This window comes from Onychostoma macrolepis, chromosome 03 (genome assembly GCF_012432095.1).
Source record: "Onychostoma macrolepis isolate SWU-2019 chromosome 03, ASM1243209v1, whole genome shotgun sequence".
Taxonomy (NCBI): Eukaryota; Metazoa; Chordata; class Actinopteri; order Cypriniformes; family Cyprinidae; genus Onychostoma; species Onychostoma macrolepis.
In genome coordinates, this window is record NC_081157.1 from 33,181,069 (window position 1) to 33,200,993 (window position 19,925).

General features: G+C 38.2%; 1 protein-coding gene across 3 annotated transcripts in view; it reads right to left on the reverse strand.

The window, feature by feature from the left end:
- Positions 1-725: 725 nt before the first annotated feature.
- cacng3b (calcium channel, voltage-dependent, gamma subunit 3b) overlaps positions 726-19,925 on the reverse strand; it is a 31,984-nt gene continuing 12,784 nt past the window's right edge. The window contains exons 1-5 of one of the 3 annotated variants that reach the window (XM_058771862.1): positions 18,000-18,215; positions 15,433-15,929; positions 10,594-10,677; positions 4,508-4,648; positions 726-3,697 (exon numbers count right to left, since the gene is read on the reverse strand). In XM_058771862.1, coding sequence (XP_058627845.1) covers positions 3,204-3,697; positions 4,508-4,648; positions 10,594-10,677; positions 15,433-15,676 — 963 coding nt within the window. In that variant the 5' untranslated portion in view covers positions 15,677-15,929; positions 18,000-18,215 and the 3' untranslated portion in view covers positions 726-3,203. Of the gene's footprint in view, positions 3,698-4,507; positions 4,649-10,593; positions 10,678-15,432; positions 16,175-17,999; positions 18,216-19,925 lie in introns of those variants that run through there. The other 2 variants (XM_058771861.1, XM_058771863.1) reach the window with 2 other exon arrangements.

Consider the following 19,925-nt stretch of genomic DNA (forward strand, 5'->3'; position numbering starts at 1 on the left):
AAAGCGTGTTTAGGGTTCAGTTCGCTACATTCAAACACAGTTTGCACTATATGTGGAGAATAATGCACGGCAATCAGCTCTTTTTTTTTTTAAAGTGGCGTTTATCGCTTTTTGCAAATACACTCTTCACATGTTTGTTGCATTTCTCCCTCGGAGAGGCAGTTTGCACAGAACTTTCAAAATGTAATAATTATTTAAGAATTATAATTCTCACCTCGCTCATAGTTTTGATTAAAATACATAACATATGGTTGGGCAGCTGCATATAGTATAGCTGCAAAAGTTCAAATATTTCAGTACACAAAGTTCAAATCAGATTCAAGAATTTGCCTAAGATTTTGCATATGCATGTGATTGGAACATTAGGTCTGTTGTTTGTCAGCTGTCAGAGACAGTGAAAAGACGACTTCAGAGAAAACATCAGAGAGTTTCATTCACAACACGAGCCGTGATGTTTGATTCATGAGCAAATGACTCTTATAAAGTGGTTCTTTTGAAAGAGTCAGTCAAAAAGATCCACAAATCAGCCTTCAACTCACTGCCTCACTGAATCACGAGTCATTTTTCCAATTATGTCCAATTCAAAGTGAACTAGGAACGTCACTTCTAATTAAGACAGATTCACAACAGAATTTTTATGCAACATAAGAAATTCAAAAGATTTAAATATTCAACAAAATATTCTTTAGCATAGCAATTGTAGTGTCATAGTAATATTTATTTAGTCTGGAGACCTGTTGATATCAGGTGAAAAGGAAAATCAAATAGTTTGCTTTTATTAATTTCTTTGGAATAATGTGCACCGACTTGGAATGTGCATTAAGAAAGTAAATTGGGTCAATTTTGATTTCATGTTGACATTAATATTCTTCCATCCCTGATTCTGAACCAAAACACTGTAGTTATGATACATCAATGCTCTCGTTTCCTCATTATTTCAAATTTGAAGGTCAGTTTGCACACATTTTGTGAAGAAGACAAAGAGTGCATTGTTGGCATTCTTAAAACTGACTTTATTTTTCTAAATCTTTAAATATCTCTCCGACTATTATCTTTATTGATGTAAACTACTGTATTTAAAAGGTGTGCTTTTTTCTACAGCATGTTTCAAGCTGAGACTGCTGTTTTCATTGAGAGGTCACATACACAATGTTGCAGGCCTAAGTGGTGAGTGACAGGGCCTAAGAATCTATGGATGTGATTGGCTGAGCAATAACAGTCCTGGTAAGAGGAGCTGATGCGAGGCTGTGATGGAGATGAAGGAGCAAGCGAGCGAAAGTGAGAGACCCAGCGACGGGTGCTCGGAGTAGGCAGAAGAGACAGGCACTAGGTGCTCTGAGAGAGACTTGAAGGGTTAAACTGTTCAGCTGTGCCCAATGCACTCCGGTGGACTCCTTCAAATATGAAACACTTAGTTTTGGACCCAGAACAGCACAATTTCACAACATAAAGTGGATCCAAATAAAAGGCAACATTTACAGTAATATTCCCAGTGAGGCGGCAGATCGCTAGCATGACTTCGGTAAGCTGAATGAAATAAAACTGGAGATGAATGACTGGCTTGCATGAATCTGGAGGCTAAAGTACATGCATGTCAGCTCTTGGGTGTTCTGAAATGAGGTGAATTTCTGGAAAAACTACATTATTATAGATGCTTCAGGATCTACTTCCGTGTCTACCTAACTGACAAGGGGATTAATAATTGCGACAGATGCGAAGGAAAACTTACTGTATACATTATATCATTACATCTGGATGTGTTTTGCATACATGGTAAAGAATTTTTCTTTTTTTTTCAATGTAACTATTTTTAAGGGCAGATCTGTTGTTTTCTCTGTTGGCTGAACTTCTTTAAAGCCCTTGTATGCTTGTTATTTGAAAACCAAAAGCCCTTGGAGTTTATATTCATCAGTATGATATTGATAACATTAACTAAGCAGCTAAATTACAGTATACATTTATATTTTGTAGTTAAGTTCAGTATAGCATTGATGTAGCATGTAGATAGAATGAGCAGTATATATTTTCAAAGAAGTGTTGTATGCATGTTCATAAGCATAGCGTTTGTTGTTGTTTTGTTATTGTGTATAGACTTGAACCTGAAAATACCATCAGCCCCTTTAGAGGCTTGTCTATTCGTGATATGTGAATGGTCCAAGTACTCAGGGCAGTTCCATTTGATTTCATAACATTCTGATTTTTATAAACTCTTGATGCACAGCTTTTGGTAAATGTATGAACAATATTTTCTCCAAAAATATTTGAACTATAGACAATTAAGAAATCTACATTTGGCAGCCAACTGCTTTTCTTTCGCTAACAGGTGAAAAAAAAAAAAAAAAAAAACTCTATGGTATAATAATGACCACAATATACATATTAATAAGCACAAGGGCCTCCAGTAAACCTCTTATCAAGGATTTCTCATTGTATTTCACAGAAAATTGTAAATCATTAAAATTTCAATGAAAACAATGTAATACCAAAAAACTCTGGTGGGCTAAAAGATCATATTTAATAACAAGCATTTTAACCCTGTTATAAAAGTTTATGCAGGGGTTTTTGCAATGGAAATAATGGGAGTAAACATAAAATAAATAAATAAATAACAGAACTGTGTGGATGGCATGCAGAGCCTGGCCAAGCAGCTTGTGGGCAGCGTGTAGGTGGGATGAGTGGGGGGTGATCAGCATGAGACAGTGGCACTAGTTGTGGGCTCAATTTCCGACCCAGGAGAGAAACCAACAATGTATACAATCTTGTGAGTGTGAGGCAGCACTCACCAGCTATGGGCTACTGAGCTGTGCATAAGGCGAGTATCGGGACAGCCTTTCGGTTCGTCTGTCAGAAGCGATACAATCCTCCCCCTCAGAGGGCTTCACAGTTTCGCTGGGCTACCACTTCAGGAACTCCAGTCGCAGAACAAATGACATTGAGGAGAGGACTAGCATTCTACTCGAGTAGCCCTTAGGGGGAGGGATGTGTGAGTCAGGTGAAACGACAGAAACAGTGACTGAAAAATGAGGATTAAAAGGAAGCACCAATGATCTAACAATTACCATCTATATTTATATATAATGTTATAGAAAGAGGGTTATAGCCCTGCAGGCCTCGAGTGAATTCTTCTTCTTCCTGCTGGGGTCCAGCTCAAGTCTGTGGTTGTAACGTCTTGGCCGTGGCACTTCCTCTGTGCTTAAACTTTCTCAGACTGGAGTGGTCCTCCTGTTGGCCGCATCTTTGAAGTCCTTAGCGTTGGAGTTGTGAGCCTGCAAAAACTCCCTCTCAGAGTTGAGCAAGGCACCCATTGCCGCCTTGGAGGGATCCCTGGACAGGGTGTACATGGAGATGTCTGCCGCAGCGGGGCCCGTGTACCCGCTCTTGCCCATGGGCGAAGCATCACGCGAGGCAGGCTCGCTGGAGCGGCAGCTAGAGCGCCGGCGGAATCGGTAGCGGTAGCTGGGGATGCGACTGAAGGCCGACTTCTTGATCAGCTCGGTGCGGGACTTGGCACGCAGCTTCCTGTGTTTCTCGATGAACATGTGCACGGCGAGCACGCCCACCATCTCGGCCATTATGAAGGAGAGCGCGCCGAAGTAGAAGGACCAGCCGTATGAGTAGCTCTTCTTCGAGTCACTCTGGCCGGGGTCGCCCGAATTGGCGGATATGTACACGATAATGCCGATGATGTTACTTAGGCCTGCGTGAGGAGTAACAGCAGAGGAGAGGGCAAGAGAGAAAAGAAAGAGAGACAGAGACAGAGAGAAAGTTCCGGCTCAGCACGCAGCTGTGGCTCATCATTCCATATCATTACACAAGAATGCATCGCTTATCAGCCATGCGGAACACAGAAAAAAAGAACAATTGAAACATTTTAATTAGCTTTTTATCATCGCCATCATATTGAAGGGTAAATAATTAGCAGTTTGCTGTTGAATATTTAGATCATAACCAATAGGACGAGGCGATTCCAAGCGCATTGTTGTGTACAAAGCAACGCTCTGTCATCGGCAGCGCGTCCGCTGCAATCATAAGGACTGATTCATCATAATTCAATTGTAACGGAGGGAGTTGGGCTCATTTGTGTGCTCATGAGGTACTAATGGGGTCTTCTCTAAATATTTGACCAACATGCAGTTCTGTTTGAGGATCCCCCGTCTGTCACCCTTTCCCAGGCCAGAACTACAGCAGTGGGTCAATATGCTGGCCTGCTGTTTGTTTACACTGCTCGAGCCGGCCCATCCATTTCCTTTGTCAATAATCAGAGTTAATCTGAGAAGTCAACACGGATCTGCGGAGTCTATGGGGAGGACGACATCCTAACCTGTTTGTGAACTAATCCATTCTCGACATGCTGTATTCTGAACCCAACGATACTCTCCGTCTTGAGGGGAAACCCTGGTTCGGACAACTGACTGGGGTTCGGAAAGACGGAAGTATGCTAAAGCTAAAAATATAAACAGGCTAAGCGCGCTTGCACTGATGCAGTCGGTGGTATTTAAACTCTTACCAGCAGAGACAAAGAAGATTCCAGCACTGAGGATGACATTGTGTCTGCTCCTGTAAAACTCACTGGCAGCCACACACAAACCTCCCATGAACAGAAGCCCAACGCTCATGATGGGGAAGATGCTGGATGCTCTCACTGCTCCTGAGGGAAATACAAGCAAACCCAACCATATTAGTGTCACTGTAAATAGTACAGATGGAAACTCGCCATATAAAGAATCTGAAAATATTTTTTATGTGAAAGACAGATCATATTCAAAAGTCCATTTATGCTTAAATTGATTATTTAGAAAACAGAGCACTGGATGCTAGTTGGATGCAAACTGTACTAAAATAAACAATATACTGCATCTATGATGCAAACACCTGTCCACCAGCTACTGTTTATCACTGCACAGCACACATACAGGCCAAATATTATCCTTACACTAAAAAAAATAATTAAATTACTTAAATTACTTTATGTAGGGTGAATCTCAGTAAGTGGTAACATCTTAATTAGCTTATTTTATTTAAGTAAAAAACTCACTAGGCACTAACAAAAATAAGTTTAAGGCGTAGACTGGATAGAAATACCTCCTTAAGGTAATAAGGAGGTATTTTTACGCAATATAAATTGACCGTATATTTAAAATGTCAGGACATATATTTTATATCTAAGAGAAGAATGTCAGATTGAAATAAAAATTTTTTGTCTTTAATATTTTTATTATATATTAAGCATTTTAAATAAAGCTCTCAATGGGGTGCAATTTTTAGTGTTACATGATTCTTCAGAATATTATTACAACATATTATTATCAATGTTGAAAAACGTTGTGCTGCTTAATATATTTGTTGAAACTTTTTTCAGGATTTAAAATAAATAAAATAAAAATAGAAAGTTCAATAAGAATATCTGGTCACACTTTATATTAGGTGGCCTTAACTACTATGTACTTGCATCAAAAAAATAAGTACAATGTACTTACTGTGTTCATACTGTATTGCACAACACTTTTACTGCTATTGAGGTGGGATACGGGTGAGGTTAGGGACAGGTTTGGTGGTATGGGTAGGTTTCAGGGTTGGTTAAGGTGTAAGGGATGGGTCAACGGTGTAATTATAAATGTAATTACAGAAATTAATTGCAGATGTAATTACATATAGGTATTTAAAAAAATAAGTACAATGTAAAAACATGTATGTACACAATAAGTGCATTGTACCAAATGATTAATACAATTTTTGTATTTGTTTAGCATTTTCCTTGTCACTTTTGGTCAATTTAATTCTTACTGACCCCAAAATTTTGAATAAGAGTGTAGAGTCTGATCCACTGTGTCATGCCTAAAATGGTCTTTATGTAGAAATATTTGTAATATGATGTCTTCTCATACTTTATTTCTTAAATATACATCTATGATTCTGTGGAAGGTGAACTATGCCTTTTAGATTTACTGATACAATGACTTTTATGTTTGTTTGTTTTTTGATTTATGGTTTAAATCAGTCTGTCTCGTCAGAAGTATTTGGTCTAATAACCCAGCATTGGAGCACTTCATCCCGAGCGAGCCATCTGATGGTGCTCTACAGAAAGAATGTCTCCTTGAAGCGCTGTGTTTAGTTAAGTCTTCATAGATTTGAGCACTGCAACAGACAGCATCTGTCCAAAATGCTTCGTACTTCCTGCCAATTATTTGCGGACAGTTCTGGATCAGAAAACGCAGTACACACGAGGCTTCTCAGACTGGCTGAACTCCTCGCTCCTTCACTCTGCCTCAGATCAAGCTTGATCAGCCTCTTCAGAAATAGGATAAAAGCTAAAGGAGGGGCGTCTGAGAGTGTCAGGATCAATGTCAATAGCCTAGTTGACTGCCCTTATCAGTATGCTATTGCTATGCATACCGCAGCGCTGCAGCATTTGCCCTTCTGAGCGCCTCTCCTCTAAGAAATAAATATTTTGGGACAAGAGGGGCAATCATGTCTACAGATGAAATAACCAGTGAATGTGATAGGAAAATATGTCAGTTTAGCTTTTTCTGAAATTTAGCCTATACATTTTCCTTACCCCAGTGCATGTATAAACTGACAGTGATATTTATATAAACAATAAAACACTGGTAGCTATGCAAACCAGCTCTTTATAAAAAAAAAAAAAAAAAAAATGCAAATCACAGAACATTCATGCAAGAACAGCACGTTTTATAATCCAGTCTTCAAGAAAGAATTGTTACACAGTCATGTCAATGTTGTGGGTCAGAACTGAATTTAGAATGCCTTTAAAAGTACATTTTAATTCCTTAATTTAAAATGAGGCTCCAAACAGTAAGTAGTATAGAATGACATTCCATGAAATTCATTTAAAATTTTGAATTTTTTAATTGCTGATTACAAAAACTGTCTTTATATAAATACTGTATATACAGTTTATATATTTCATGAATTTATTTTCATTATATTTCATAAATTCATTTGCAAGGATGCTCTAATTTATACCAAAACACATTTATTTCTATAATATCTAAAATTCATTTGGCAGACATTTTGTGTTACTATATGCCAAAATGACTATTTATTTTGATGGTGTTTTTCTCTAACAAATGTCACTCTCCTTCCCTCTCCTTCATTTCTCTCTCCTCAGTGGATCAGCAGTCTCCCATGGCACACCTCATTAATATATTCATGCCCAGGGGAAGACAAAATACTCCTCCATCATCCAATTTTCCTGCCATCCTTGAAAAATGGATCAGTGGCCGAGCCGTGCTTAATTACAGCTGGAAACGGGAGATATTTATTGAGGAGGATTGTACAGAGCATTAGCATGCAACAAAAAGGATGACATCTGCGTCCTTGATGGGTCCATCGTCTCGCTGACAGGTAAGATCTACGTAGGGTAAGACCTCTGTGGGAGAACTGAAACATTTTTTTTCATGCTTGGCTGAGACTTTTCAGATGGAAAACCGGACGGACGGCCTCTCTGGTTAACAAGTCGAGGTTATCAGCCTCGTGAATCCCCTGAAGTCTGTACGGTGGGCATTTTGTACACAAAGATGTGCAGGGCAGAATGTAAAATGCCCGTCTGAACTTGCATGCAGAACATGTTAGGCCAGAGGACACAGCCCTCTGCTTCAAACGAATAACAGAGAAATTAGAACAATGCTCACAGGGAGAAACAGCCATCTCAAGGGCAACTAAAGTACGCCATGAGAGACACAGATAAAAATCGAGAGAATCAAAGGCAGAGAAAAAAACAGAGAAGGGAAAAGCTTTTCAACTGCATTTCCCTTCAAAATCAGCTCTTTTGTTTTGCTCAGAAATGTATATTTGTAGTGCTCATGAATGTATTTCACTGCATTGTTCTGAATGACATGCCAATAGCATTATGAACAGGGCAGCAAATGGAGCTGTAACGCAGAAGACCTTATTGCCCTTAAAGTCTGGGTAGGATGTCTGTATCTGTGGCTTCTCGATTGCACAAACAGTCGACATGCCGACACCGATCATGTTAGACTCGCCCCCTGTGAAACTTCAGTCTGAGATGCCTAGTGTAAATAGTTATTGGCAGAAACCCCGCTTGTTGTGGTTTGTTGTTTACATGCAGTAAGATCTCACATCACATCAGTCTCATAAGTGTGGAAGGCTGCTCTTGGGACTCTTTGTTAAAGGGATATTTCATCCAAAAATAAAAAATTACATTCTGTCATTCTAAACCCATATGCTTGTATTTTTCCTATTTATACCTTTTCTCTTCCAGTCAGTCTCTGCAGCCATTCACGAGAGTACCACAATGTAGTCCCTACTATGTTTCTGGGCTTTGATCGTAGTAGTTTCTTTGCTCTTGGATTTCATCAAAAATATCTTACTTTGTGTTCCGAAATTTGGAACGACATGAGAGTGAGTAATTAATGACAGAATTTTCATTTTGGGATGAACCGTCCCTTTAAAGTGTAATACCTGTATATGTGAAAACACCATTAATATGCATAAAATCCCATCCATCCACCATCAGCTGCAAGCTTGCATTCATTACTTTTTTTTTTTTTGAGTGAAAGCTTACATCCCAATATCCCATTAACAATTAAAGAATAGAACTAAGTCACTACATTTTTTTTCCCGATAATCCATTACACTCAGTTGTACATCGTAATATGAAGGAAAAAAATAAAAATAAACATCAATACATTCTACACTAACATTGGGGATTAACCGATTATACATTTTACATATCAGAAATAACATATTTCCAACCCTGTTGAATGCATAACTCCTAGTATTTTCAGGTATGGTTATCATTTGCCCACACTTGACTTATATATTCGCCAAAAGTGTATATAATACAAAAAACATTATTATTAAATAATTATTACGCAAATAATATTATAATTTATAACTGTACCTCTAGATGCCTATTACTGTAAAAGGTCTAATTACTGATGTCCAGGGTGTATTTATGGGTCATTAGCAGTATTGTTAGATTTTCCCTCTCCACACATATTTATTTAAATTACACATGATTGATTTGGCTGCTTTTTGATAAATGGACATCACTGAGGAAACCACCGCTTTACTTCATTTTCGCTTTTTTCCCCTCACATTTTTAATTGAACAGAGGGAAAATAAAATAAATTAATGTGGGTGGGTGGGTGAGTGGCAGGGGATGAATAGAAATCATGAAATTAAAACAAATAAAAAGTTAAAAGACCAGTCCAGTTTGATGCTGCACAGTTTGTTCATTCATGCATAACGATTCCTAAAAATGTTCTACTTCTGTTTTCCACAGGACAAATAACAGCGTACAGGTTTAATAGAGTAAACAATAACAGAATGTTCATTTTTTGGTGAAGTATCCCTTTAACGTGTGACAGGTTCATTATCACAGGAATCTGCTGGGCACCTCATTGTAAATAATGTCATTGACACACAAGTAAAAACACAAATGACAGAACAAACATATTCCAAGAATATGTACGAATTTACACAGGGGGGCCGTTAAAAAAGATGTCACTTAAATAGTACAACCAAATGGCCATGACAGTGTAAAGGCTTGTGGGTAAGCATGATTTATCACTAAGCATAAACCATGACATGCTTGAATGCGTGCATCTACTTTGTTCAGCTTCAGTCACCAAGCAATTTCAAGACACGCTGCACCTAATCTATAAGATGGTAAAAGTGTGGAGGTCATTGCAGAAACTGAAGAAACCCAGCAGGGCTAAACGAGAAAAATCCATCTGACCAATATGACCCTTCTCTATGCATATCATCAGTCTGGGTGATTGTGAGATGTTTGAGATGTGTGGGGGAGACCGGACTTGTACAGAGTCCTCTCTCTACGTCTGAGTTTTTAGTCCAGTATAAATTCATGTTTCATTTGAGGTTTATATGAGAACAGAGTTTTATCTTAAAGTAGCAATATGCAACCAATACTATAACATTACTGTACGCTTGCACTACCGCTCAAAAGTTAAGGGTCTGTAATATTTCTGAATGTTTAAAAGAAGCCTCTTATGCTCACCAAGGCTCCATTTATTTGATAAAAACACAGAAAAAAGTTGTAGTATTGTGAAATAATATTACAATTTAAAATAACCATTTTCTACTTGAATGTTTATAAAAATGTCATTTATTCCTGTGATCAAAGCTGAATTTTCAGCAACCATTATCCAGTCTTCAGTGTCACATGATCCTTTAGAAATCATTCTAATATACTAATCTGCTGCTCAAGAAGCATTTCTGATTATTATCAATGATGGAAACAGTTGTGCTGCTTAATATTTTTGTGGAAAGCATGAGATTTGTGATAACTGGTTGCAATTGATAGCAATTTTACTATCCCCTGCCCTTACATTTACGTCACGTTATAGGAACTCAATGAGGACCAAAAGAAGCCAAAAGAGACACTGCCTCCCCTTTATCTGCTGGTATCACTGTTGGACGGTGCTAGTTCATAAAAATGAGTGATTTACACTCATTTACACTTTATTCAGCTCATATTTTGTTTTGCCTTTTTTATATTCGATTATTTTCTCATCCAATTTATTTTGAAGAGGTGCCTTGCCTCCTTAGAGAAAACGCCCCTGATGTGTGTTGTTTTGACAGACTTACGTAGTAAATATTCTGCTGCATCCTGCTCATAATCTGCATCCTCCGGAAAGTGGTCAATCTTCTTACAGACACCTCGAAATGTTCCTGCAGCCATGAAGAACAGAGAGCAGAGGAGAGAGAGAGAGTCAAATACCATTAGTCTATTTTTTTGTGTGCATGTGTTGGAGTGCATACAAATACACACATACACTACAGGAGTCCATTTTATATGTAAATACAAAAGTAAACGTGTCTTGGTGTGTTTATTTTGCAGCATTTTCATATGAATTTATCAGGTCAATGAGCACAGTCCTAGTAAGCTGCTTGCTATGTGTATATGTGTGTGCGTATGTGCATGTATGCAAGCCGTCTTGTGCATTCACTGACAACCCCTGTTCACTCGGCTGTGCGCTCAAGATGACAAATGAACAAAAATAACGCTTCTGCCCTCGGGCGTAACATGTGACCGGCTAATGAAGAGGTTTATCGTACCAAATACATGCGCCCTATGTAGGGGGAAACCATTCTGACACATACTGTCACATTCTCTGCTGCATTAAAGGAGGAGTACACAGCTCAAATGCTCTGTTTTTGTTTGAAATGTCTCCATTTTAAGCAATACTCATGTATCAGCTTCTCTGTAGCTAGTATCAGTGCACAGTACTGTTAAAACTGTTAAAATGGATGTATTCCAAGATTTAACCCCTCATTTTCTGGTTAAATATTTTTTGTGCTTCCAGAGATCCCCTTGATTTACATAATTCAAAATTAAATCAACCTTTTATTTTCCATTCAAATTCTTTTGATATGCTCCTTGGACCAAATCAAAACCCATCTGACAGATATTATTAAAACATTAAACCTCTGTTTTATCATATAATTATCATTTATATTCTCAAATATGTGACTGGCATCCATTCAGGCTCAGTTTGATCATAGCAAAACACCCTGTGGAAAAATATAATAAAATAAATTATTATTTATTAATAATTTATTAATAAATTAATAAAATCTAACTGAATAACTTGGAAATACATTAAATGGCATGACAAAACAAATACAGATAGCTAGATAGATAGATAGAAGAGGGGCCTGTACCATGAAGCCGGATTAGCTGGCTGGCCAGGTAAATTTCAGTATACTTTGCACCAATCCTGGTTTTTAGGTACCATGAAAGTGGCTTGGCTTTTAGCTGCGTTCATTGCCATAGTAACGTACACTCCACTGCTAGCCTGCTCCGGGGCAGGTTATGTTCTGGTTTAGAGATCTCAAACCGAAATTTGACCAATCAGCTTCAAGCAAAGTGACACGTCTCTGACGCAATAAAGCCACTCCTCCAGTTTATCTTACTCCAAATTAAAGGACGCTACACAGTAAAACATTTTTAAAGATAAAATCATCTGATTTTTAGAGATGATTATTTTTTATAATTATTTGATACTATTTATATAATTATTATATCCTTAATCCATTACACAAGCCAGCTTAGTTTAATAGTAATTATTAAGCTTTTATTTAAAAATCAATGTAAACATATAGATAATATTCAATATAAGTTTTAGAGTTAAAAGCTTTAAACATGACAACATATGAGCTTAGATTTTTAAGTGTTTTTATACCTATAAATATTATCAGCTCTATCAACTAACTTTACAACTTTTACTTGCACTTATATGGTAAGATGTTTTCTTTAAGTTTTCCTCTTTCATGGATAGATCGTTTCATGATCGTGCTGTGTAAATGTGTTTAAATTCTTCATATTGTTCAATCTTTTAATCTTCGCACTGACTCTCTCACAAGAAGTGAAGGCATGTGATTGGCTGCTCATTACTGATGTCACATTTTCATGTGCACGCGCTGTATATTTCCAACTATATAAGCTAACTTAACAAGTTTCACTTGTGACTGCACTGATAAAGCAAGATCATTTCTTTTATTTGTCCTCTTTCATGATCAAGTACTTTTTTCTTTGTAAATGCATTTAAATGCATCATATTCTTCCATCTCTTAACCTTTAGCAAAACCTTCAACCTTTAACCAAGGCTCGTGATTGGCTGTTCATCAGTGATGTCACACATTCATGTGCACGTGCTCCATAAACTCAGGATCAAAGCCTGAGTTAACAAAGAAAGTTGATGATCAGCATCATGGTACCAACAAAGCGGATTGGAGTGGTTTGGTTTTGTCAACTCGAAACTAATCCTGTAACTCTGAATTTGTTCATCTACCATCATGGTACAGGCCCCAGGTCTCTGTGGTGGATGGTGAGGGTTTTCAATGATTCAGAGTGAATCAGGGCACTCGGGCTTCTTCAGAAATTCCCTCTGGCTCAGCCAGCAGCCCTCTCCCACCATCGCTGTCTACAGGTGACCTGACAGACTGGCCACTCAAAGCCATTCAGCTCTATTCACTCCCTCAAACACACACACACACACACACACATACACAGGCACACAAACATTGCCTGCTCATAACACAGAGATGGAGGGAGATCAGAAAACGAGTAGGCGATGAAGAATCGGAGAGAGGGACGGTTATTGTCATGGTGACTGTGACTGCTGTGACGTATTTATGCTTTGAGTGGGAAGGGCTTTAACGTGATGTGAGTCCTCGGATATAAAATCATTTGAATTTTGATAAGATCGAAAAATTGCGCTATAAAACACCCCATGAATCAATGACTTCACCTAAAGGTTGCAACGTACAATGATAAAGAATTACGAAGTGCACTTTATGAACACATCCTGTAACAAAGCACCACATTTGCAGGTAGGGCTGGGTGGTTTTATATCACAAAATTAGTCATTTTAACAGTAATGGTAACAGTGTGTATTATTATATTTTTTCCCCTACAAATTCGTTAATATTATGTTATATAACTAAATAATAATTTAATATAATTAAATAACAGTCTGCTATATAAAACAGACTTAAAAGAGGAAAAAACAGTAGTAAATCTGAAATAAGGGTAAATTTCACAAAAATTATCAAGAAATGGCAAGGTCATATTTCAAGCCAAAAATTGCTACATTTTGAATTAAAAACAAAAAAACATTTAACATTAACATAAAAATTATTTTTTTAGGACTACTAAGATTTGTGATTTTGCTAAACAGTTTTTCCATGACAACTAAGCATGTCCCAAATTCTCAGTGTGCAATCAATCAATCAATCAATCAATCAATCAATCAAACAATAAATGTAGTGACTTTTTGGAAAGAAAATGTTTTAAATGTCAATAAAATATTACAATAATTCAACATTATATATATTTGAACTTTATGCAACATATATACTTTATGCTATGTTGCATAAAGTTCAAATATATAATGTCTGGTTTGCTATCCTTGTGGGGACTCTCCATAGGCGTAATTTTTCTACTGTACAGACCGTATATTCTGTTGCCCTACACCAACCCTACATCTAAACCTACCCCTTACAGGAAACTTTCTACATTTTTAGATTTTCAAAAAACTTAATTCTGTGTGATTTATTAGCTTGTTTACCCGTGGGTATGTGCTATTGCCCTGCACCAACCCTACACCTAACCCTACCCCTTACAGGAAACTTTGTGAAGCTTTACTTTCTAAAAACAAAAACTCACTCTGTATGATTTATAAGCATTTTGAAAAATGGGGACATGAGGTAATGTCCTCATAAGTCACCTTCTCCTTGTAATACTTATGTCATTAAACAAATTTGTGTCCTCATATGTAAAAATTAGCTATCTAAATGAGAACATTCCGTAGACTTATGCTGTTTTGATGTATAGCTAATTATAAATACCATAACCTAATTTTAACCCACACCATAACCCTAACAGAACAGATACATTTTCTAAATTTTCACAATAATAATTTTAAAAGTTTATTTATAAATGAAAGCTCTTTTGGGTACAAATTTCTCCCCAAAATATGATGAAGTAGATACACATACACACACACACACACACACATGAGTGCCAGTTTCTAGCACTCCTGCCTATTGGAATGTCAACTGAAAGACAGTCATCTCATATCATATTTCAATAAATCACCTGTCCACTGCCCGTGTCCACACTTATCTGTCTAGCGTAGTGTGAAGTACAACCAGGCCTCTCCATCCTCCAATGAGCTGCGATGGATTACTGCGGTGCTAAAAGCATCATAAGACCCAGCAGCTGCTTTTACCAACAATCACTCAGATTTAGAGCCCAGCTCTTTGTCTCCATTTACATAACACAAACCTGCAGAATGACTGCGTGTTTGTCACAACTTCAGTCGCAGACCTGTCAGAGAGCTTCACCGGAGGACGGGTGAATGCATTAGCGAGGAAGTATTTCATTAGCTTTTATCTCTGTGTTTACTATCATTACAAACAGCCTGTGAATAAATAAAAAGAACACTGATGCATTTAGCTGAAAGGGTCCCCTGGAAAAACGCCTGCAAGGAATACTTTGCATTGGAATTAAAAGTCCTAATTTGGTTTCTATGCTGACAATGCAATGATTCAGAATAATCTGATTAGAAAACTCGAAAGCTGTTTCCGTAAATTCACACACACACACACACACACACACACACACACACACACACACACGCACACAAAAGGTGAAACCTTTTTGGGGGAGGTTTCAGTGTTGTCAGCAGGTGGACAGATTTGTCTTCATCACACTTTGAGGTCTCATTGACTCTTTTGTCTCAGGACCCTCTTAAAACAATTAGTCACATTTGAGTATGTGTTTCACACTTTAAGCTAATGGAGTGCTCGTGCTCAGATATCAATAGAGAAGTTGAGAGAGAGAGAGAAGTGGGAAAGCAAGTAGTTTACAGTCAATATTGAGGTAAATTCACCAGAGACATGTTTTCAATTAAAGGCTACCTTTGTGTGGATTAGAAAACAACTCATCCGGTTGTGTTGATTCGAGCCTCTGGGTCTCCGCATCGGAGAGAAGGTGAACAGAGCGGTGAGCGGCCAGTCCCGCGGGCTGGGGGCTGTCGCCGCACCGCCACACCTCCGGTTTGAATAATTCAACAGAGACCTCCTCAAAGGTGACAGCTTTGTTGGAGGAGACCAGAAAGATTAAGAACTGATGGAGACATTTTCCACTCGGCCCTCCCTTCATCCCCTCCTCCTCTTGGATTGTGTAGCCAGCGCAGCTCTCTCGCCTATTCAGTGCATTGCTAACAGATAAAGCGACACTTTTATAAAAGGAAAAGGAGAAAGGGGGATGAAAAGGGGCTTTTGTGTTGCTCTGAGCTTCAGCATCGTCGCTCTTCTCTCTCGGTCCTGTGTGGCCGGCGGTGGGTGACTGTGGGCGCAGTGAAGAGCTCTGCCGCTGGAGCTCCTCTGATAGCACACAGGCTGCCTGCCTCGCTCTGATTGACACATGGTTAGTCACACTTCAGAGAAATACATGCTCAGCTTAATTTGCCTATGCATTCACCCTCAGCTTAAAGGGAACTTACAGTCAAAGTGTAAAGACTTCATTTGTGCTGAACTGAGCGACGGAGCAGAAGTCAGCATTTCCATAAACTTTCCCGTCATGGAATATTTCACCCTGTTTCTGGAATATGATGGCCAAATCCATTGACGATGTATAAAAGCCTTTCTTTTTAGCGTGCTGTACATGTGAAGAATATTGAAATTTTATTATGCATCATTATAGCTGTGTTCCAAAATCTAGTGAGTTTCCTACTGAATCTAGTGTTTCAAGGCATTATAGAGCACTACGGGGCCATTCACACTGAACATGCTTTTGTATTCCACTAAGCTGCTTTTCTATTGTTTTTCTATAAAAACATGCTAGAGAGACGTTATTGACCAGTACACTCGTGTCTTGCATTCAAAACTTCAGTTTAAAAAATGTGAATATTCACGACCATGAATAAGACTATTACTGATTCATTTTTCTGTCGGAAGCGGAAGACTTTCATTTTGACTCACAGAGAATGCCCGTGCCTGAGCAAAGACACACAGAAGCGCCCATTCTCCATATTTATTAGTTTATAGTCTTTGTTTAACAGCTCTGCCAAATAAATGTGACAGAACTGTTAAACAATGAAAGCAAATGGTATATGAAAAATTATTATAGAGTTTGCCTTTTTATTAATAGCAGAAAGACAAATGCTATCTTGCTCTCTCTTATACCATATGCATTCAGAAAATAAGCATTTATATAATTTGAACAATTCTTTGAATATCTAATAAACACTTAATTCCACAAACCTTAATCCAGCTGCTGGATCTTATAAGTGTGCACTGGTAGCCTGCATAAAATATTCCTCATACTGATTCATTGTCAAATTATTCATCTTTAATTTTGTAAATGTTACAGGAAATAAACAAAAATGTAAATGCAGTAAATGCGTCTTTAAAGTGGGCATAACACACAGTTTCTGTCAGTTTCATGTGAATCTTGAGTAGGCCTACCTATAGAGTAGTATTGCATCGTTCATATCTTGGATGAGTCTTTAGTTTTATCAGATTTATACAGAAGACAGATACAGCTTTACGCTTCTCTCAGAAAACAGTCGAGCTCCTGGAGGTGTGCTGTGGGCGGAGCTAAAGAGTCACAAGCATGCATGCAAAGTTTTTGCGTAGCAATCGTTCGCAAGCTGTGACACCGATATAAATAAAACAGGAACAAAAACTTTATTGACTTAAATTAACTATGGCTAAAAATCAGATCCAACCATATATATTTGATCCAGAATCAGATCCCGAAGACTTTCGTAACCCGAATGAAGTACGTAGATGGACGAGCTCTTGCTCTCGTTCTGGTTGATGCGTGCACACTCTTCCTACAGAAGAGCCCATACAAGGAATTCCGCCTTTTATGACGTCATGCAGGGCCATACTCAAAAATACATATAAAAAAAAAATGTATTTAGTTACCACTTGTAGTACTAGTGTATGAAAGATGGGTTCAAATGTGCTACAAGTGGTAACTAAATCAATTTTTTTAATACAAAGATAGTATGTTAAAAGTGCAGTTTAGTTGTTGTTCACTTGTCTTTCACCTGGGTATGACAGAATATTTCTTTGCCAAAGACACTCCTTCAAGGTTCGTATAAGTTTCAGAAAGTTTTTTTAGAGTATGGCCCTGCATGACGTCATAAAGGACGGAATTCCTTGTATGAGAATTCCGCCCTTTTAGTATATTAATCATTTTTAGTATAAGTACAAAATTAGTGTGTGAAAATAGAGCACTTATAAGCTTCATTAGCCTCGTTCAGACTGTCAGCCCAAATCCGATTTTGTGCATATCCGGATGGAATCGGATTTGAATAACTGACTGTCCACACAGCGTATCGCAACGGTTCATATCCGATTTGTGTGTCCATAAGCGCTCTTTCGTTTTTACTGAATGTCCATTGGTTTCTATGGTAATGCCGCTAAAAACAACAGTAACAGCAATACAGTTTGCAATACAGATGTTGTCTTACCGTTGCGGTTGCGCTGTAGTATTATTTCGTCATGTGAGGCAGCGGCAGAAACGCAGGAAGCTTGAATGTGCGGCTTTATTCCGTGATGCTGTCTCCGCTACATTGTTTTTTTTTAGTCTCCACTACTTTCAAAACACAAAGAGGTATGTATACTAGCAGTCTATTGTTTCTTTCCGCTTGACTTGCACTTCGCAACGACACAAGCTTGTTTCTGCAAAGATGTTCAGCATGTTTTCTGCAAAAACGTCTGACGTGTTTACGTTTTACATGGCGTGAGGACGTGAAAAAGCTACGCTAAATCCGATGTGACCGGTACTGAAACGGATTTCCAGAAATGCGATTTGTATAGGATTCCAAACCACATACAAATGCAGCTCGAAACGGATTTGCACAAATCGGATTTCATGTAGTTCGTTGCCGTTCAGACTATTTAAATATGATCCGATTTCAATCGGATTTGCACAAAAATCGGATTTGGGCTGACAGTCTGAACGAGGCTTAAGTACATTATGGAAGTGTACTTGTTTTTCACCTGGGTACGTCCAACTTGTTTTGTTTTTTTTGAGACTTTCATGATTTGCATGAGAATCTAACTCTTTATCAGTGTAAATAAGTCAGAATGCATGAAATAGCATTAGAATTCCCCTTTCAATTAAACAGTCTAATGCCCGCTATATATCGGTAATTGGCCATCTTGCTCTCTAATATTCAGCCATTAAAAAAAATAAAAATCCATATCAGTATTTTTTCTGTACACTCGCTGTGTTCGAATATTCCATAAACTTCCATACTATACAGTAAGCAAAAACCAGCATGTGAAAAGAGTAGTATGACCAAATTCATAGTATTCGAAAAAACAAAAGTACCCAGGTAGAGTTCTCACTCGTTGGACACATTACTATCCCATGAGGCCACAGGAGAGGATTTGTGAATGGCAATGAAGCAAGTTCACGTGACAGTAACAACATAGTGGATGTAGTATGTCCGAATTTCATTCACACTCCCCATATTCATACCATATAGATCTTTTTAAGCAGGTTTCAATCCATGTAGTAGCAACTAGACCTACTGGATGCAGCGGTGTCTTTTTTATTGCATCACATTTGTAAGATTTGTAAGATTCATCAGCAGTGGCATTGATTCAGCAGCGAAAAAATGTTTTCGCATGACTAATGAAAATAGGCTTAGAGTGAAAGCTAGACCTTGGGATTTCAACTGGAGATCATTTAAATGAAGATCCTGATTATTTTTACCCAACCCTGTGAATAGTGCTGTTTGTGTGTCATGCGGAGTTGTTCCAAATAAGTCGCTTCACATTTTGTTTAGGACGCTATCTTCAAAGGCAGCTATCTATGCAGGCTTTAAAAAGCAATGGCAGCTCACTAGGTTTCAGAAAGAAGCTTAAAGCACATTTCCGGAGCCACAATGAAATTGAGCTAGCATGGGCTCATGCTAGTCAGAGTGTGACAGTAATCACTGCTCAGGCGACAACACTGCACCTTTCTGCTGCTTTTAATGATCTGCGTGTGTTTAATTTTGCAGGTAGAGTCTGAAAATTAAGGCCCAGCTTGCAGAGAGACTGATTGGCCTAATGGTTTTGACACGGTGAGTCATCCACATTTATTAGGCATGGTTTTAATGATCCTCCACAGGGCACGATATCTTTGCACAATAATATTCCTACCAACACGAGAGGCTCACTTACCAGCCCGCTAATTCAACTAAACATAACAAGGCAAGGAACGCTTTATTCTAGCTCTGCGATAAGCGGAGACATGGGGTAATAATGTGCAATATGGCCTGTCCAAGACAACTGGGATGGGGCTGAAAGACTTCAAATTGTACAAGAGGCAATCTTCTTCCACTTGTGGCATCGCATGCCCCCTCCTCTCTCCCGCTCGCCCGCACACTCAGATGCCGTTAGCT